This window comes from Neltuma alba, unplaced genomic scaffold (genome assembly GCF_004799145.2).
Source record: "Neltuma alba isolate B1F8T4 unplaced genomic scaffold, ASM479914v2 tig00012124_pilon, whole genome shotgun sequence".
Taxonomy (NCBI): Eukaryota; Viridiplantae; Streptophyta; class Magnoliopsida; order Fabales; family Fabaceae; genus Neltuma; species Neltuma alba.
In genome coordinates, this window is record NW_021636676.1 from 518,737 (window position 1) to 538,660 (window position 19,924).

General features: G+C 36.2%; 3 protein-coding genes across 3 annotated transcripts; all 3 read left to right on the plus strand.

The window, feature by feature from the left end:
- Nucleotides 1–2,234: 2,234 nt before the first annotated feature.
- On the plus strand, nucleotides 2,235–5,695 carry LOC114723169 (pentatricopeptide repeat-containing protein At5g50280, chloroplastic). Its single transcript, XM_028909327.1, has 2 exons — nucleotides 2,235–3,095; nucleotides 3,539–5,695. Exons 1-2 carry the CDS (start codon nucleotides 2,257–2,259, stop codon nucleotides 4,863–4,865), a joined length of 2,166 nt encoding a protein of 721 aa, XP_028765160.1. The 5' UTR covers nucleotides 2,235–2,256; the 3' UTR covers nucleotides 4,866–5,695.
- A 4,761-nt stretch (nucleotides 5,696–10,456) lies between these two features.
- On the plus strand, nucleotides 10,457–14,878 carry LOC114723093 (uncharacterized). The gene is made up of 4 exons (XM_028909239.1): nucleotides 10,457–10,789; nucleotides 11,290–11,533; nucleotides 12,410–12,504; nucleotides 12,727–14,878. Exons 2-4 carry the CDS (start codon nucleotides 11,314–11,316, stop codon nucleotides 14,512–14,514), a joined length of 2,103 nt encoding a protein of 700 aa, XP_028765072.1. The 5' UTR covers nucleotides 10,457–10,789; nucleotides 11,290–11,313; the 3' UTR covers nucleotides 14,515–14,878.
- Nucleotides 14,879–16,277: 1,399 nt separating this feature from the next.
- LOC114723181 (CBBY-like protein) lies at nucleotides 16,278–19,745 on the plus strand. Its single transcript, XM_028909343.1, has 8 exons — nucleotides 16,278–16,678; nucleotides 17,177–17,247; nucleotides 17,442–17,600; nucleotides 17,798–17,864; nucleotides 18,171–18,266; nucleotides 18,586–18,632; nucleotides 19,083–19,163; nucleotides 19,443–19,745. Exons 1-8 carry the CDS (start codon nucleotides 16,352–16,354, stop codon nucleotides 19,564–19,566), a joined length of 972 nt encoding a protein of 323 aa, XP_028765176.1. The 5' UTR covers nucleotides 16,278–16,351; the 3' UTR covers nucleotides 19,567–19,745.
- The last annotated feature ends 179 nt before the right edge of the window (nucleotides 19,746–19,924 follow it).

Below are 19,924 nucleotides of genomic sequence, written 5' to 3' on the forward strand. Positions count from 1 at the left end.
GGTAATGCTTCGTTTTTTAATGCAATGTTGTGGCAATCATATGGTAGCCTGCTGAGCTTGCTGTGCAAGGTTCTGCCATCAAACTCCAAAACAACGCATGTCTGTTGATTTTTTTTAATAATTATAGTTAAATTAACAGCTAAACCATGGAAGCAGGATTGCTTTCAATTATGAGGAATGAATGCTAAATGTAATTATATTGCCAATAGCATATCATATAAGGTTAAATCTTAATTTATAATTGCCTCTTTCTTGGTCAAATGGCGAAGACAAGTGTCAAAAGGATTGAGAATAAAAAGAAGGAACTTCTATTCAATGTCATAGTGACATTAACCTTTCAATATAATGAACAAAATGAAGCATTTGTTCCATTCAAACATTTTAGGGCAATAATATGATTCAGCGCTTGTTCTATCACATAACACAAATTTACATCCCCATCATCACTACCTTAAAGGGGGAAAAAAAACAAAAAACAAAACCAAGACAACCATGAAGCAAGTTGCACTATTTTCATTTTTTCCGCCCACTTTCAGCTGCAGCTACAAACTTGGCATGCCTTTTTTCCATCTTGTTCAATTCTTGATATATTCAACACATCTTTGCACCTAAGCCTTCACCCTTAAGGGGGTGTTTGGCAACTTCCAAACCATGATTTCAAAAGCACTTTTTTGCAAAACGAGACAAACTCCTCCACATATTTACTTCGTAAACCGTAAAATCACTTCTGAAATCATGGTTTGGTTTCTATCCAAACACCCCCAAGTCTTCTTTTCAGTCTCAAATTCTCATCATACAATGAATCTATATGATTTAATAACTTAGTGATTACTTTAATTGATTTCTGACCCATTTCATTATCATGCTAACTAAAATAACCACATCCTTGTCCTTGACAAATTCAACAATTTATTATAAATATCTTTTGCAAAACTGAATATACCCAGAATCAATTTATTTTGGAAAATCACCACATTCTCAATATGAACTTAACAAATATGAATATCAATACTAGCAACAATATGACCAGCTTGGTTTGAAAAAAAAAGCAACGATATGACCAGGACAAATTTTAAAAGAACAGTATGTCTCTCAAAAATGGCTAACAGGTTTAGCTTCACCCAATTTCCAAATGGTATTATAATGCACTTAACTTACTTGGTTGTATTTTTGGCACCCATAAAATCTTCTACCAGGGTTCTTCTCACTCCAAGTTGTCCATTTAGGAGCCAATGCACCACAGTGACAAAACCTTTCCCGCCCTTCATACTCCGTCTCCACTTTAACTTGCCTCACCAAAGCAATCTTGCTCCTGCTCGTCACCGTTGAATAAGAATTTGATTCACCCATTGAACATCTAAATGTAGAAGGGGATTGCAATAGACAAAGGAGAAGGTTTCAAGGACTATAAGGCCACCTGCGAAGGAGAATAGAATAGAAATAGAAATAGAAATCTAGGTTTGCCAGTGACTAATGGGGTAGAAGGTTTCCACGCTCACTTTTTTCCTCTCTAGCTCTGAATCAATCAAAACCTTCAACTTCACTAGTGACATATGAGGAACAGGTTTGAACATTCACTTTTTCCCTTTCCTGCTCTGAATTGATCAAAACCTCCTGGTTCGCCATTGCTAGATGGGGTATTATGTTTGAACACTCACTTTTTTCCTTTCTTACTCTGAATCGATCGACGCCTCCAGGTTCACTCGCCAGCTAGATAGCGTATAAGCCTTGAACCCTAATTTTTTTCCCCTCTATTGCTTTCAATCCATTAATCTTTTCTCTCCTTTGCTCTGGATCGGTGGTGTTCAGTTTTTAAGTTTTAAACTAGTAGAAAAATAAATGTTAGAAGAAGAGGAAGAAAATAAATTGAATTTTGAGTAATAATAATATACATCCGATGTTTATGTGTCTCTCATGTAGGATATTTAGGGTCAATTTTAAGTTGAGTTAGAAAGTTAACGGTCAAATATAACGTTTCTGTCAACTTGAGATAGAATGTAGATGCACCATTTTAATTAATTTATGATATTAGATATATCAAAAATTATTTTAAGACATTAAACGTGTTTAGAAAAATAGTTTAAGATGCTAAATATATTTTAAACCTAAAAATTAATAAAGTTTTGAAGTTTTTTTTTTTAAAATTTATGTAGTGAACTACTGCAGAAAGAGTACCACTAAAATAAGTGAGCACGGACTCCACAGGCACGAACAAAAAGTACAAAAATCAAATGGGGAGATAATCTGTTTGGAGCCATGGCTCTAATCCATCACCAATTCCTGCCTGCACGCATCTTCGTTCGCCCGTTTAATTCACCTCACAAATTTTCAAAACCCTCCCTATTTTTGTCATCTAAAACCCCAAACTTGTTCTCGCTATGTTTTGCAGCATTACCAGCTGATGTTTCTGAGTCTTCAGGCTCCATTTTTCTTCCGTTACTTGAAGAAGAAGAACGACGAAGGGATGAGGAGGAGAACAAAGAAGACATAGAAGCGGTGGCAGAGCAAGAACAGACAGAGGACCCAGATGATCCAATTTACAGATTCTTCAAGTCTCGCACTTCAACCACTGGCCAAGACCCTCAGAACGAAGGAAAATTCACCCTCCAGAAGAACCGTCGCGTTTCATGGCATCTTGCTTCAGATGCCGAGTCTGTTGAAGAAACCGAAGTTAATTTGGGTTCCGAATACTCAGTTGTTGAGGAAAAGGAAGAGACAAGGGCGAGGAAGGAATTGCTTGAGGGCATTGTTGGGGAGATTGTTCAAATTGCAAGAAACATACCGGAAAATCTGACACTAGGGGAGGTTTTGAACGGTTATGAGGGACGCGTTGATAAGACAGAGTGCCTGAAGGTGTTGGGATTTCTTGGGGAGGAAGGTCGTTTATTTGATTGTTTGTATTTCTTCGAGTGGATGAGATTGCAGGAACCATCACTTGTTACACCTCGGGCATGTAGTGTGTTGTTTCCTGTGTTAGGAAGAGCAGGGATGGGTGATAAGTTGATGGTTCTCTTCAGAAACTTACCGTCCAGCAATGAGTTCAGAGATGTTCGTGTTTATAATGCTGCGATTTCAGGCCTTTTGTATAGTGGAAGGTATGAAATTCTTGGAGGTTTTACGTGTTGTGCTTGCCTAGAAGTTAACTTGTCTGCGCATTTCATTTTGATGCATATTTTGTGGATCGGCGTGTCTGTTGATAGAGTGGGGACTGGAAACCTTTCCTGTTATTTGTGATAATTTTTCTCTCTTCGCATTCTTGGTAAGTTTGTGGTAATTAAGAAGCCTATGAACAGCTAAGCACAAATGTTTTGAGCAATTTCTTGTAGAATTAAGATATTGCAAATAATCTCATCTGTGTAAGGACCCATTGCCGCTTCCAAACTTCAAGTCGTGTACAACTGTAGGAAAAATAATTTGAATTATTCCGTTCAATTCCTTCTTTCGAACTTTGACATTTTAAAATATGATTTGGGTAGCATTTCCTTTTAAAACTTCATATCTCAAGACCTTTTTATTGATGGCTGCCTCGTTATCGTAGGTATGAAGATGCCTGGAAACTATATGAGTCAATGGAACATGATAATATACGTCCAGATCACGTGACGTGCTCTATTGTGATTACAATAGTTAGAAAACTTGGCCATTCTGCGAAAGAAGCTTGGCAATTTTTTGAGAAAATGAACAGAAAAGGGGTCAGATGGAGCGAGGAAGTCTTGGGTGCATTAATCAAGTCATTTTGTGATGAGGGGTTGATTAAGGAAGCTCTCATCATACAGTCAGAAATGGAAACAAAAGGAGTCTCTTCAAATGCGATTGTTTACAACACTCTGATGGATGCATTTTGTAAATCCAACTACATAGAAGAAGCTGAAGGCCTTTTTGCCGAGATGAAAGCTAAAGGGATTAAGCCCACCGCAGCTACATTTAACATTTTAATGTATGCATACAGCAGAAGAATGCAGCCTCAGGTTGTGGAGAAGTTGATGGTAGAAATGGAGGATGCTGGCCTGAATCCAGATGCGAAATCATATACTTGTCTAATCAGTGCTTATGGGAAGCAGAAGAAAATGAGTGACATGGCTGCAGACGCATTCCTGAAGATGAAGAAAGCTAGCATAAAACCCACTTCACATTCTTACACAGCTCTAATTCATGCTTATTCAGTTAGTGGTTGGCACGAGAAAGCTTACATGGCATTTGAGAACATGCAAAGAGAGGGCCTCAAACCCTCCATAGAAACCTACACTGCTCTCCTGGATGCATTTAGGCGTGCTGGTGATACCCAGACGTTAATGAAGATATGGAAGTTGATGATGAGTGACAAAATCGAAGGAACGCGAGTTACGTTCAATACTCTTCTTGATGGATTTGCTAAACAAGGTCACTACGTTGAAGCAAGGGACGTAATATCTGAATTTGGTAAGATTGGATTGCACCCGACAGTGATGACATATAATATACTGATGAACGCATATGCGCGAGGAGGTCAGCACTCAAAGTTGCCACAACTGTTGAAAGAGATGGCAGCTCTGAATCTAAAACCTGATTCTGTAACTTATTCAACGATGATATATGCCTATGTTCGTGTTAGGGATTACAAGCGGGCTTTTTTTTATCACAAGAAGATGGTCAAAAGTGGACAAGTTCCAGATCCCGAATCTTACAAGAAGCTTAGGGCCATTCTGGATGTAAGAGCCGCCACGAAAAACAGGAAGGATAAAAGTGCTATACTGGGTATAATTAACAGTAAGATGGGCATGGTTAAAGAGAAGAAGAAGAAGAAGAAAGATGAGTTCTGGAAATACAAGAAAAAACATACAAGACAACCCGGTTCTGGTCCCATTGTGCCACAAGGGAAACTTTGAAATGCCCTTGAGCATTGTAAGTTCAATTTCTCCGTCCCCACTACTAAATTGCTCTCTAATATAATGTCGATATCAAGATCTTCATGATTTTAAGTTTGAGGCTAGGCGCAAGACATGCCCTCGTACGGCCCGTCAATAGTGACGTCCTTCTTGTTATTTTGACTTGAGTTTACTGCAACTTAGTGGTAGTTGTTTCATTATTGTTTTGGGAACAAAAGGTGGGCTACGCCCAGAAACAAAAAAGCAAGCGATTAAAGTTAGAAAAGTGGGACTACGATCCCATAGGCTCTTTCTGCACCAGCGTCCTTAGGAAATCAGGAACCGTATCATGAAAGGAGGAGCACTGGAAACCTTTGGCAAGTTTAAAAACCACCATAATCTGGCCTCGTGGCACTTGCTTAATGATTCTAGTCCACTGAAACTTAGGCATACGTTTGATCCCTGTTGCACTAAGATGCAGTTGACATTATTAAGAGAATCCCTGTTGATATTCTCTGCCAGCACCTTGGAATCAGATTCCATTGCAACTTGTTTGACTTGTCCATAATGAAAGGAATTCCCGATTCCTGCGCTTACCGATTGCAGTCGGGAGCGGGACAAGAAATTTTATGGGGTTGGTTCGTGAGAATGGGCCGAGTCAGTCAGATTTGGGATTATGACTTGCGTGCCAATTTCCATCTTCGTCGGGGGTAGGGCACTGAAGTTTGTTTTTTTGACAAAAGGGCAATGAAGTTGGAATTTGCTCGATGTATAGGTTTTGGAGTTTCTCGTTTTAAAAATGTTAAGTTGAATTTTTTAAAAATATGGAAAGGCATGTTATCTTAACAAAATTGAGGGTTTATGCCCAGGATGAGGACTAAATTTAGTTACATTATTTATGATTTATGAATAATACGGCTTTCTTATAAATTTCATGTTACGTAACACACACACACACACAGGCGCACGTATCTTTTTGACAAGACAATAAGGTATAACATTAAGTACGTTTTGTCACTAAAATAAAATTATTTTTTATTTATTATTATTTGTATAATGCAATAAATATTGAATTCGTATCTATCTAATGTATAATAATTTTTAAATATGAATTAAATTGAGTTTGTGATTCTTGGTATGAAATAATAACGAAATAGAAATGGAAAGCATATTCTGTAATAATATAGTCAACGTGAAATAAATTAATACTATTGTCTATGAGAATATTGATTTATTTTGTTTTTTAGGTATGTTCCTTTTTCTGTAACTTTAATGAAACTTGCTATTAAGGTAGTAAACCAATTTGTCTATGTAACAAGGAATGATGGAGAAATTTATTATTTGTTGCGATTTTGTTTCAATAGAATTTATATCGACCAGTTTTAAGTTGGGAAAATCCTTTTTTCTTTTAAAAAAAAAGGCATTGTAGTTGACTTTTTGTCAGTAGAAAGCGTTTGCTACCTGGTAAAAAGCTTTCTCAATTGTTTTTACATGGGATTTAACTCAAGTCTGAAATGTATAAGTATATATCCGGCTAAAAAACAAAAAAGCAGAGAAAATCGCAAAAAAGACCTTAGGAATTAAAAAATTATATACAGGAACTTGTTCACAAAAATTATTGTATTATCTCCGATCTTAAATATAAGAACCAGTCGACTAATTTGAGTAAAGTAAGAAAATAAATTAAGTTAGTTATTTGTAATAAATAAGTATTGTCTTTCCTAAAATATTCTTACTAATCAAGTTTATTGGCTAGAACTGTCATTATTAGAAAAACTGTCTTGAACAAAAAGGATAAATATGAGAGATAAAGTGGATTGAGGTCTTATATTTAGGATTGAAATAAAAATTAAATGAGGTCTTATATTAGGGACCGGAGGTAGTAATTTGCTTATCAATTGTTGTGCAAAGTTATACTAATGTTGTAATGGGTTCTTATGTGTAATTTTTTTTATTTTAAGGTTTTTTTTTATTTTTTGAAAAAATGTATGAATATATAATGGTGCGGCAGCTTCATCTTGAGAGAATCATAAGAAGATAAGATCAAAACTCAAATGATAGGGATCCAGCACAAGAAATTAGATTCATTATATTTTTTTAAAAATAAAAGATATATTTAATTATTTCTTTGAGTAATTAGCACTGGTTTATTAATGCGCTTGATGATGCTATTCCGTACCATCATTAAATATTTTACTCAAGTTGGTTTCATTGTTGTCCATTTAGCAAGCATTAATTCGTCATTAATAACCCTCCTTTCTTTCTTTCTTCTTCCTTTTTTCTTGCTCCACAAAGAACCTCAATTTTCTCGCGTATGATAGAAGTGTCCAACTTTGGATAACATCTGTCTGATTTAATCTTAGCATTAGTAGTACTTAATTTTTTAAATTGTTTAATTGGTACTCAACATATTCAATATCAATATTATTTACTATTTCTCTATGAAAATTAATATTTGAAATTTAACGGATGAGACTTGTGCATAAATGATATTATGGATTCAAGGTAAAAAAAAATGATATGAATCGCTGCTCCATTTTAAAACAAGATTGATGCATTTTGTAAGTTACATTTGCTGCATGTATGAAATTTTAATTAACTTTTTTTCCATTTTTACCTTCATTAATCACATAATTATGCGTTAATTACTTCATTTTCTTTTCTCACACATTCTTTTTTTTTTTTAATCTTTTCTTACACTCATTCTCTCTCATTCAACATTTTAAAAAAATAAGAATATGTTTTAAAAATATATTTCTTACATGTTTATTATTTTTGATTAATTTAAATCAACTTTTTGATACATAGAATTTAATTAATTGGATCGAGCATTAGAGTTTTTATGTTATCCCATATAAATATAGAATTTAAAGGTACACATGGCATAAGTAAGAAGCCGGTTGACTCTTTTTAAATTTCAACCAAAGCATTGGTTTATAGTCTAGGCTTTTTAAAAATAGTCTTGTTTGGATTAACGGTAGTAAACTTGGCTTTTATTTCATCTAACTTTTGCAAATATAAGTTAAGATAAAAGTCAGTTAGTATAATGTTATTTATGTTTAGATTGACTTTTATAAATATATTGAAACTTGTTTGGATAAATAATATAAAAAAAGTTCAGAAGTAAAATGATTGAAAGGGGATTGTTTTTCTTGAAACTAGTTTACTTAACTTATAAATTGATTTGCAATGTAGTGATATGCATAAATATTTTAGAAAGATCAATATAATTAAGTAATCTATTTAACTTTTATAATTTCTTTAAATTAGTTCATTGGGTTTTATATTAAGGACCTGAGATGGTATATCATATGTATATAATTTGATCAATTTAAGAAAAATAATAAATAAAAAAATTAAATTATCACTAAAAAAAATATCAACTTATTGAATTAAGATTGGACCCATTTAAATGCCTTTATCTTTCTTTTCATCCTCATTTGCTTTCTCTCTCTATGTTGGCAACTCCAAAAACTCAACATTTGAGCGTTTTACCACAACCAATTTTTAAAGCAAAAGTTGATTAGAAAAAAAACCCACCCAAACAACCCAAAAACCCTAACTCACCCACAACCGCAAGCCTTCATTTCATCATTTCCAATGTACGTTTTCCCCCTCCATTGGCAATCCAAACATGTGCTTATAAGTTAGTAACATTTTTAATATAAGTATTCCAAATTAAACTAAATTATATATGTGTGTATATATATTCATTTCAGCATCCAAGTAGTTGGCAAAAAAAATAATAGCACCCAAGTCTAAGGGTTGATTTGGATTAGCGATTATAAGTACCTACATTTCATTGAACTAAAACTTACCACCTCCAGTTCTTAATATAAAATTTTGTTTGATTTTTATTTTGATCATAAATATAAGACCTCAATCCATTTTGTCTCTAATATTTATACATTTTTTCTAAGATAGTCCTTCTAATAATAGGAGTTCTAGCCAACACACTTGATTAGCAATGATATTTTAGAAAAAGCAACATCTATTTATTACAAATAACTAACTTAACTTATTTCTTTAATTTCTTCAAATTAGTCAATTAGTTCTTATAATTAGGACCGGAGATAGTATTTCATATACTTACCTAGTATTTCGTAAATTATGATCGAAGAGTTCCTTATAAGTGATTCCAAGTGGATCCTAAATTACCGTGGTGATAGGAATAGGAAAAGGGGGGGGGAAGGAAAAATTTGAGGATAAGTTCAGCTTTCAACCTACTTCTTCATTTTGTCAGTTTTCTTGATTTTTCTTGGCTTTTTTTTGAGTTTTCTCGTGGGGGTCATAAACTCATAATATTTACAAAGAAAGAGAAGACCCGAATATTGTATCAGATAGTGAGAAATTTGTCTTTCGAGTTATAATGTTATCAGATTCCATCCGTTGCCGGTTCCTCTGGCTGTGTAAATTTGTCTTGTTCATACTCTCACTCTTTTTAAGCACAAAAAATTAACCATAGGAAACATATTTCATGTTATTGACCCCACACATCCGGTTTTCAATAATTCTCCAGACCGGGGCTGCTAACTTCTAAAGTGCACTTGAAAGGAAAGCGGTACACAAACAAGAAATGACTTGCTCTTCCAATCTTATTTATAAAGCACTTTTATTAGGTAATTTTATTGGAATTAAAAAAAGTTTAAGTTTTATTAACTTCATTTTAAAATTTAATAACATTTTAATTTTATTCTCATTTAATATATGTACTTTATAAGAAAATAATATTCTAAAAGCAAATTAGAGACAAAATTATATAGTCATATAATAAATTTAATGAGGTACTCTGTTATATTAAAGAAGCATATGCCTCTCGCATGATATTTCTTTCTTTCAAAACCATTTCATTTGAATTGAAAAAAAAAATAAAATCGAGAAGCACCTCATCTACTTGACCAATCCATCTGTGTTAATAGATTTCCCTCAATATTGTTCATGTTAGTGAAAAATCTGTGTCTTCTAAATTTTCAAAAGAATGTTAAAATTCAGCATAATGAATTTTCCTTTCAGAATTGTTTCTATTTGTAATTTCAATCCTGAGCCTGTAGGACATGAAGAATAGGAAATAAAGAATTTTTGGTAGAAAATTTAAAAACCAAAAGAAAAATAAGAAAAGAACGTTAAATTTCATGATTTCTATAATAAATAAATATTTTTAATGCATAATGATTTTTCCTTTCAAAATTGTTATTCGAGATTTCAATCATTAGCATGTAATAAATGAAGAAAAAGAAATATAGACATTATTAGCAAACAATTTAAAAACAAAACGAAAAATAGGAAAAGAAATAAAAAAAAAAAAAAGGATAAGCTCCTCCTCATATATATCCGGGTTTAGGGTTTAGGGGTAGTTTTGTAAAGTAAAGTCATATCCGGTGACGCGGAGGCACGTGGCTGCTAAAGACAGGCCACATAGTTAACACTTGCTTTAGCGAGGATGCCACGTGGATATAGTAAGAATTAACAGGCCCAAACCCAAAAACCTTCTAAATGGTGACGCGCACACGTAACCGTAGCCTCCATATATAAACCAACCCTCGTCTCTCATCCTTTTGCTTTCCGTTCTCATCCATCTCGCTCTCTTTCTTTCTCTCTCTTCTCCTCTCTCACTCTCACCCCGTTCTCTCTCGCTGTGTAACGCCAACGCCGACCGGGGACACTGCCTCCGCAGGGGGATTAGATAGCTAAAACCCTCTAATTTGGATCCCTTTTGGTTCGGATATCGTGTGTGTTGATTTTGTCTGGGTTCTTCAGGAGCTTGCTCGCTTGGATCTTCTTCTCTGGTGTTTCTTCTGGTTGAGTGGAAGGGGGCGTTATTACTGTTGGACTCGGAGGGACCGATTTGTAAATCCAGTTGCTTCTCCTGTCTTGGCTCGAGATCCGGGCCAAGCACAGAAGAATCGGATTCAGATTTGCATTTGACTATCTTCAACCGCTCACAGGTTCTCGTCGGCCTCTTCCTTTTGAGTCATTTCTGCTTCTTTCTTCTTTCTTATTTTAGTTTGTGGTGATACTCTGTTTGGTTGCTGCCGGTGATTGGCTGGGTAAAGTAAAATGGAGCCGCCGTTTAGTGTTGTGGACTCTTGTTTAGTGATGAGGAGTTGAGAAACGCGCAGCCTGCACATGGTTTCTTGGGGGATAACTATTTGCCGTGTAACTTTCCTTAAAACTAAGGCGGTGCATGTGCAAGTGTTCATGTTAGCGTTTACTATACTTTTCTTTTTCCTGGTTTCTTTGTGGAGATAAAGGGACAATAATATATTTTACGACTTTATCATGCTGAGCGGATTTGATTTATTGCGAAATTGGATTAATTGAAGATTTACTTTTTTTCTTTCTTCTCCATATTCACTTAAGCAAATAAAACGTCCCTTTTCCCTGTCCATCCGTACTCTGCTGTTTTGGTTCCTAATAATTTAATGAGAGTAATTCGTCTGTGCAGGCTTGGATATTCCTTTTCCCACGAATGGCTTCAGGCGAGGGATTTCTGACAGATGAGCAGAGGGAAATGCTAAAAATTGCCAACAATAATGTGGAAAATTTATCGTCATCCCCGAAATCTCCCACATCCTTTGTTGCTGACCATCATATAAAAGCTCCTGCTGGTAGTAAGGCCCAAACTGCTGGGATTGCTGTGAGGCATGTGCGGCGATCACACTCTGGAAAGCTTGTGCGGGTGAAGAAGGGTGAGTTTGTGGCCCGTGAATTCGTCATTTATTTATTTATTTACAGGTTTTTCACAATATTCATGTATAAGATGTTGAATATCTGGGAAGGAACTTTAAGTTGTGGAGGTGCTATCTCCTTGACCGATAGACGAATTTTTGGATCTTCCAAAGTCCAGTGAGATTGAGTTGACTGGCTATATATGATTAATTTGAACTAGTCTGATGGAGCTTTTGGGGGTTTTCTTTTTACTCTGAGATAGTTAGTTGCTTATTAGTTTAGTTAAAAAAAAAAAATTGTGGGACTATGGCTGTTGATTGGAAGGGTTGCGATTTTATGATATAGTTCCATGAATTAGCCTCTCCATTTTTTAGGAGGTTGATAAACAGAATCATTTTCCAGCCACTGCTGTATTTATGTTCCTTGTTGACATCAGCTTTGATAAATTTTCTTTTGCCATGAGAAGAATGGGCTGTATGATTTAACCAGGTTACTTCCAATTCCCCTCATGTTGTTCATTTTTGTGTGCAAGAGAAACTTCTCAATTTTGATGGCCAACTATGTCTTGAAGTGTTGTATTATGCTATTATACGTGATTTGTTTTCTTCAGGTGTGCCTTTTAACCAGCCAGTCTGCAGTTCCATCAACTGGCTGGGAGGAAACTGATCTGCATAACACAACCAGTATAATCTGAGTGCTTCGGAGTTCTGAGCATTTCTTTATGTCTTCTTCTTCTTTTTAAATTTTGGGTCATCAGTTGTTATCATTGTGTCATGGATATGTTGTGTTTTTAATTAGCAGTTTTGAATTTTTTTATTATTATGTGATCTCGAAATTATTTTGAGTTTTAATATGCTCAGCAGAAAAACTTGATGTTTTCCTTATTTTGAATGCAGATGGTGCCGGTGGTAAGGGCACTTGGGGAAAACTGCTTGATACTGACGGTGAATCTCGTATAGACAGGAAGGACCCAAATTATGATAGTGGTGAGGTAATTGCTGTTTCTGTTTTTGTTGGCAGCTACAGCACCGAGGAAGTCTTTTCTTTTTGTAGTCTGTATATTTTTATATTCCTTAAATTTCATGTAGTTGTTAATTGTTGCCTGCGGATAATTCCTTTTCCTTTTCCTGGGTTCTGTTTTCCTTAAGTTTTCAAATGGGTTACATTAATAAGCATGTAACGTTAGTTGTTTGAATACACTTTACATTTGTAGGAACCCTATCAGCTGGTCGGGTCTACTGTCACTGACCCCTTAGATGAATTCAAGAAGGCAGTTGTTTCCACCATCGAGGAATATTTCAGCACGGGTGATGTGGAATTAGCTGCCTCTGATCTCAGAGAACTTGGTTCTAGTGAATATTATCCATACTTTATCAAGCGCCTTGTGTCTATGGCCATGGACAGGCATGATAAGGAGAAAGAAATGGCTTCTGTTTTGCTTTCAGCATTGTATGCTGATGTGATTAGTCCTGCACAGATTAGGGATGGATTTTTTATGCTTCTTGAATCTGCTGATGATCTTGCGGTTGACATACTGGATGCTGTTGACATCCTTGCTTTGTTTCTGGCTCGGGCCGTTGTTGATGATATCCTTCCTCCAGCCTTTCTTGCCAGGGCAAGAAAAGCACTTCCTGAGCAATCCAAGGGGTTTCAGGTTATCCAGACTGCAGAGAAGAGTTATCTCTCAGCTCCGCATCATGCAGAGCTTGTAGAGAGGCGATGGGGTGGTAGCACTCACATCACTGTTGAAGAAGTAAAGAAGAAGATTTCTGATTTATTAAGAGAATATGTTGAGAGTGGTGACACAGTTGAAGCCTGCAGGTGCATAAGGGAGTTGGGGGTTTCATTCTTTCATCATGAGGTTGTGAAGAAGGCTCTGGTACTTGCCATGGAGATCCGTTCAGCGGAATCTTTAATGTTGAAGTTATTAAAAGAAGCAGCAGAAGAAGGCCTCATTAGTTCCAGTCAAATGGTGAAAGGTTTTTCTCGTTTGGCGGAAGGCCTAGATGATCTTGCTCTTGATATTCCGTCAGCCAAAACTTTGTTTCAGTCATTGGTACCCAGAGCGATATCTGAAGGATGGCTTGATGCTTCATTTTTTAAGCCCTCTGGTGAAGATGGGGATATCCCAGTTGAAGATGAAAAAGTTAGGGACTACAAAAAAGAGGCAGTAACTATAATTCATGAGTATTTTCTCTCTGATGATATTCCTGAACTCATTCGGAGTCTTGAAGATCTTGGAGCACCCGAGTTTAACCCAATATTTTTAAAGAAACTAATTACTCTCGCTATGGACAGAAAAAACAGAGAAAAGGAAATGGCATCAGTACTACTATCTGCTCTCCATATAGAGATATTCTCCACAGAGGATATAGTTAATGGTTTTGTCATGCTCCTGGAAAGCGCTGAAGATACTGCACTGGATATATTGGATGCTTCAAATGAACTCGCCCTGTTTTTAGCTCGGGCTGTGATTGATGATGTATTGGCCCCTCTCAATTTAGAAGAAATTGGCAGCAGGTTGCCGCCTAAATGCAGTGGCAGTGAAACCGTGCGTATGGCTCGATCACTCATTGCAGCTCGTCATGCCGGTGAGAGGCTATTGAGATGTTGGGGTGGGGGTACAGGATGGGCTGTGGAGGATGCTAAGGACAAGATCATGAAGCTATTGGAGGAGTATGAAAGTGGGGGTGTGGTCAGTGAAGCATGCCAGTGTATTCGTGATCTTGGAATGCCTTTCTTTAACCATGAGGTGGTGAAGAAAGCTTTGGTCATGGCTATGGAGAAGAAGAATGACAGGATGCTGGATCTGCTGCAGGAGTGCTTCAGTGAAGGTCTGATCACTATCAATCAGATGACTAAAGGCTTCACTCGCATCAAGGATGGTCTTGACGATCTGGCTCTTGACATTCCGAATGCTCGTGAGAAATTCGCCTTCTACGTGGAGCACGCCACAAGCAAGGGCTGGCTTTTACCTTCATTTGATTCTCCAGATGCCTGAATTGCCCCAAAGCTGCGGCCTTGTGTGAGCAGGACAGTCATTTTTAATGCTTCTCTCATGTACGCTGCTCGTTAGGTTCTGCCTCCTTATGGAAAGGTTCCTGCGCATGTTATATAATTCCGGGATGGTTAAACAGACTCCTGAGGATTCAAGCCAAAAGAGGAGGGCAAACTCATGATGTTCCTTGTTAGCTGTTTGTTTACTTGTCTCCTTTTCCAGAATCATCTTGTCGACAGAGATCCATATCTTAGTCGTTGTATAAAGTTGGTCCTGTATTCCATGGACAGCGTTTTAGGATGACAATGTATCAACAAGTATTTTAGATAGTAACGTATTGTATTTCTTTGCACCGTTTCTCTTCGTTTTTGCCTTTGTCTCAATCTCAATTGTTCGTAATTAACCTCCTCTCGGTTCTCAGGAAGGGCAAAAAAATGGCTTCATTGGAATATGATCCTACTGCGCGGATTATGATGTGCTATTTTTGACATAATTATAAATGATAAAGTGATCTTATAATAATTTATTATGAGAAGAGTTGGCTTTTTTAATTCATTCAATTTACCAATAAGCGGTTGGTTGAAATGGCTAGTGGTCTCAATCTCGTAAGATGAGAATATAAGGGTGTGTTTGGGTGACACCCAAACCATGGTTCCCCAAACCATGGTTTGGGTGTCAATCACCCAAACACCCCCTCTAAAAACCAAAACCATGGTTTTAAAACCATGGTTTTGGAAAAAGCAAAATTTTTTTGCTTTTGGAGAAAAAAAGGAGAGTATGAGAGCCTATAGGATATATATCTTGTTATTTTTTTTATAAACATATTTTTTTATAAACATATTTAATCTTATATTTTATAAATATATATACACATTAATTATTTATTAATTATATTATCTTATGTATTATTAATTATGTTGGTAAAAAATATATTATTAACAATTTATTCCTTCAAATTAAAATATATCATAAAATTTATTTTTTCTGTAATTATCATATTAACTTATGTCTTTTTTTTAGTAATTTGTATATATAAAAAGTGCTTCTGATAACAACTATCCAAACACTCTCACTTCTCAGAATCACTTTTTTACAGAATCTATTCTTCAGAATTACTTTTCCAAACCACGGTTTGGTTTCATCCAAACATCTTTTGATTCCTGGGAAGCGCTTTTGTTGGGAGAGGAGCTGCTTGTAAATAAAGATGTACTCTGTTTCTCGATCTAAACTAATTGGTTGCTTAGATACTTGACCCAAAGAAAATCAGGATCCAGAAAAAGCATTGGATAATAAAGGGATTTAGCCCCCAAAAAAAAATTATTCAATTTATGTTGTCTTTATTGGTGAGAGTCCTTTCTAAACCCAGTGTTTAATTTGAAAAGATTAAAAAAATTAAATTATTAAATTATAGTGTGTGTTATATATTCTCTTTAAATTAGTCAATTATGTTTTATATAAAAAACCGAATGTAGTATTTAATATAATAAAAGTGTAATTTTATTTTTGATCTTATTTTTTAAACGTGTGAAAAATAAAAAGACATGAATATCCCCTCCATCAACATGCATCGCAAGTTAATTACGGAGGGGTATAGAGACGAGTCTGAATGAATTGAGTCAATTACGACTCAAGGTCAGGTCAAGCCTCCACGTGGAGACTTCTCCCAAGCCCCAACCTGATCTTCGTCTGTGTTCTTCCGACCATTAATCCAAAGGGCCCACCTAGCCATTCTGATCGCTGCTCGCCCGGAAAACACACTTGAGCGTCACACTGGATAAGTTGCCTTCGGAATATGCAAAAGAGCACATTCCCTTAACAAACCCATCCAATCGATCTCCCCATGGCGTCCTCCACCACCACCTTCATCTCCTCTGCTTCCTTCTTCTGTCGAACAGCTCACCCAAAATCCTCACTCGCAAACTTTAAGCGCAAGGACCATGAACATATTCTGACATCGTCTTTCTTGGACCCAACCGCATTTACTCTTACGTTGTCAAGCTCAATAACGACGCCAATGGGATTGAGACGTCTTCCTTGTCGTGTCAATTGTGCAGCAGCATCTCCATCTTCTACCCTTCCCGCTGCTCTTCTTTTCGACTGTGATGGAGTGCTCGTAGACACCGAGAAAGATGGCCACAGGATATCCTTCAATGAAACTTTCCAAGAGGTACTTAAAAAGTGCTTTTCTCTTTCTGTTTTCATTGCTGCTTTATCTTGTGTCTTTGTTTTCATGGTTTAGTCAATGTACCACTAGCCTCAAAAATGACAACTCATTTGTATTTCCAATGGGTTTCGGTATATTGATCCTCTGCGGTAGCGCAGTGATTAAGCTAAGAGAGAATGATATTTTTCATTCATTGCTACTTTCATAATGTTAAGTCTGAGGGGCGTTTCAATTTATAGGATCACAGAAACTCCGGTAAACTAAGAAGGATAAGTTAATTCATTTGTTTTAGCCCATTTGTTGGCATGTTAAGACTTCTAAGATGCACTGGGTCTTCTTCCAAAGAACTTAATTCTTGATTGGAAGACTTATATGTGAAATTATTGTGGTTGATAATACGGTGAAAGAGATACATGCTCTGTTTCATCTTTGACAATAAGTTGGAAGTTGGGCCGGGCCTAATCATGTGAATTACTTGTGCTAATTCAATTGGCGACACAGAGGGAACTAGGCGTTACCTGGGATGTGGACTTGTATGGGGAGCTGCTCAAAATTGGAGGTGGAAAAGAAAGGTATGCTTCTTTAAAATTTAAAAACAAAAAGCAAAAGCAAAGAAAGAGATCCATACTTTGTCTTTTCACTCGGATTATTCCAATAGAAGTGATAGCACCTATCGCCTCCATCTCTGTATAGGTCACTGCCATTAGTGAGTTTAGCGGCTGACATGGATAACTGAAACAGAAGTTGTTGGTTCTGTTCTTTGTAGGATGACAGCATACTTTAACCAGACAGGTTGGCCAGCGAAAGCTCCAAGCAGCGAAGAAGAAAGAAAATTTTTTATAGCTTCTCTCCATAAAAGGAAGACAGAACTGTTCATGGCCCTTATCGAGAAAAGATTGCTGCCTCTGCGTCCGGGTGTTGCGAAGTTAGTTCTCTTCTGTGACTTATTTCTTTATGGTTGGTTCTCTTCAGCCTAAGATTGCTCATAAAACCAGTCACTACTGTTTGAGTGGTATATTTTCATGTTTTATTTACAAGACAAAGATGTCCTCAATTTATAATCATGAAAAAAATTTAATCTTTGTCGTATCTTATTGTTTGTTTCTTTTATCAAACATACAGGTTGATTGATCAGGCTTTATCTCAAGGAGTCAATGTAGCTGTTTGCAGCACTTCCAATGAGAAGGCGGTATGCATAATCAGGTCCAAATCTCTTATATGATAAATCCTTTATGACTGAAGGGAATGCTGGTCCATTAATCCTTCTTACGTGGCTCAGGGTCTAACAGATTTTGTTTTCAGCTACCATACATAGAATACAGTTATGAAGAACTTTTACACTAGGATCAATAATTTATAATCTTCCAATTGTTTACATTAATTATTGAGGGAACTATATGATACCACTGATTGGATCTGCATATCATATTACAGTATTTTCAAATTATTTATTGATTGCCACTCTTCTGAGAACTAATCTGTTTGTTAATTTTAGGTCTCTGCAATAGTATCAAACTTGCTGGGTCCTGAAAGAGCAGAAAAAATCAAGATTTTTGCAGGAGATGTGGTTCCTCGCAAAAAGCCTGATCCTGTACGGTTTTCATTCTCTTAATTTTGATTAAGACAGTGGTGGCATAGGATGTAAACATATAAAATCCAACTTCCATTTAATTAGAAGTGAATGGATAGTGAAACTTGGGGTTCTTAAATGCAACGTGCCACAAGCATGAGTACTACGTATCTCTATAATACAGTTTCGGATTATTCAGTTACTTTATCTGATACAATTTCTCTATTATGCCAACCCGTTGCTATGTTCCTGCGTTATGCTGTGCATTATTTTCCTGAATTATTGGATGTACAATATGGGATATTCTCAGAAGCTAATTGCATGTGGTTCTTTTTGGCAGGCCATCTATCTATTAGCAGCCAGCACTTTGGGTGTTGAATCTTCGAGGTATCTCATAGGAATGCATAAGTGACAACTTCTGCTTAATTTGTTAGTTTATTATCCGCATGAGATTTCATTCAATTCTACATATTTTGGTAAGGTTAAGACACTACAGATGCTTCTCGTACCAGTTAATTCATTTGCAATTGCAAAAACTAAACGAAATTGATGTTTACGAGTGGGATCCAAATAATCTTTGTTGAACCTTTCACTTTTTCGAGTCATTCCTTATGCAACCCCAACAACTTGTTTTTTCAGTCATAACTCATGGCCTCATTATACCCTCCATAGAGGGTTTGAACTCGCAACTTCACACTTAAAAAAGCCTTAAAGGAAGTGTTTGGTGTCATTTGAGTTGCAAGACCCCAAAACATCCCCAACAACTTATTACCTTATACTAGCTTCTTTTATATCGGTTTGTCACACGTAATGTAAAATGTCATTTATTTTCCTCAGATGTGTTGTGGTGGAGGACAGTGCCATAGGCCTAGCAGCTGCCAAAGCAGCAGGGATGAAGTGTATAGTAACAAAAAGCGGGTAAATTAGTATTTCATTGTTATACTAGAAGCAACTGTGTTTACAGTTTTTTAAATTTCTACGTTGTCAGGCATTGCACATTTCATGAAAATTTTTAGGGAAACTGGGGAGAAGACCCTTGGCATAAATTTTATTGTTACAAAATTTGCAGAATACTGATATTACAAATTTATCAGGTCTTTCTTACCAATAAAATTTCTAGTAAGAGATTTTTTCCCAGCTTTCCCGAACTCTTTTCCTCATAATATCTTTATCACATTGAATACATTGTGAGTGCAGCTACACGGCAGATGAAGATTTCTTAAACGCTGATGCTGTCTTTGACTTCATTGGGGACCCTCCTGAGGAGCGATTTGACTTGGCATTCTGCGGGAGTCTCCTTGAGAAGCAGTATGTGAGCTAACAAAATTGCCAAAGGACTAGTATTTTGCATCCTTCACTATTATTGCTATTGTCAATTCCATTATGCCTATTCATATTACCTTTTCATGTCAACACTTAAGTCAGAAATGATGAGCTCATGATGCACTGTATAAAGAGGTTTCCATGTTTCTTAAGATCTTGCATTTAATCATCGTACAAGTGTTCCTGTGTGCGCGCCCGCGGCAAAATGATGGCTACTCCATTTTTTTTGGTTGACTCTTCAAAAATAACCAATGGTTACTTTCGTGGATGGCATGTGTGTGATTCATAAAAGGCTTTAGACACGGCCACCCAGGTACCAGTTTAGGTTAGTATTCAACACGTAAAAACAAATATTA

Excerpts from the sequence above, each read along its gene's own strand:
- LOC114723181 (XM_028909343.1), top strand. The coding sequence starts at position 16,352 with ATGGCGTCCTCCACCACCACCTTCATCTCCTCTGCTTCCTTCTTCTGT. Across the intron at positions 17,601-17,797 it reads CTGCGTCCGGGTGTTGCGAA|GTTGATTGATCAGGCTTTAT; the intron begins GTTAGTTCTCTT and ends TCAAACATACAG. Across the intron at positions 19,164-19,442 it reads TGTATAGTAACAAAAAGCGG|CTACACGGCAGATGAAGATT; the intron begins GTAAATTAGTAT and ends TTGTGAGTGCAG.
- LOC114723169 (XM_028909327.1), top strand. The coding sequence starts at position 2,257 with ATGGCTCTAATCCATCACCAATTCCTGCCTGCACGCATCTTCGTTCGC. Across the intron at positions 3,096-3,538 it reads GGCCTTTTGTATAGTGGAAG|GTATGAAGATGCCTGGAAAC; the intron begins GTATGAAATTCT and ends TCGTTATCGTAG.
- LOC114723093 (XM_028909239.1), top strand. The coding sequence starts at position 11,314 with ATGGCTTCAGGCGAGGGATTTCTGACAGATGAGCAGAGGGAAATGCTA. Across the intron at positions 11,534-12,409 it reads GCTTGTGCGGGTGAAGAAGG|ATGGTGCCGGTGGTAAGGGC; the intron begins GTGAGTTTGTGG and ends TTTTGAATGCAG. Across the intron at positions 12,505-12,726 it reads CAAATTATGATAGTGGTGAG|GAACCCTATCAGCTGGTCGG; the intron begins GTAATTGCTGTT and ends TTACATTTGTAG.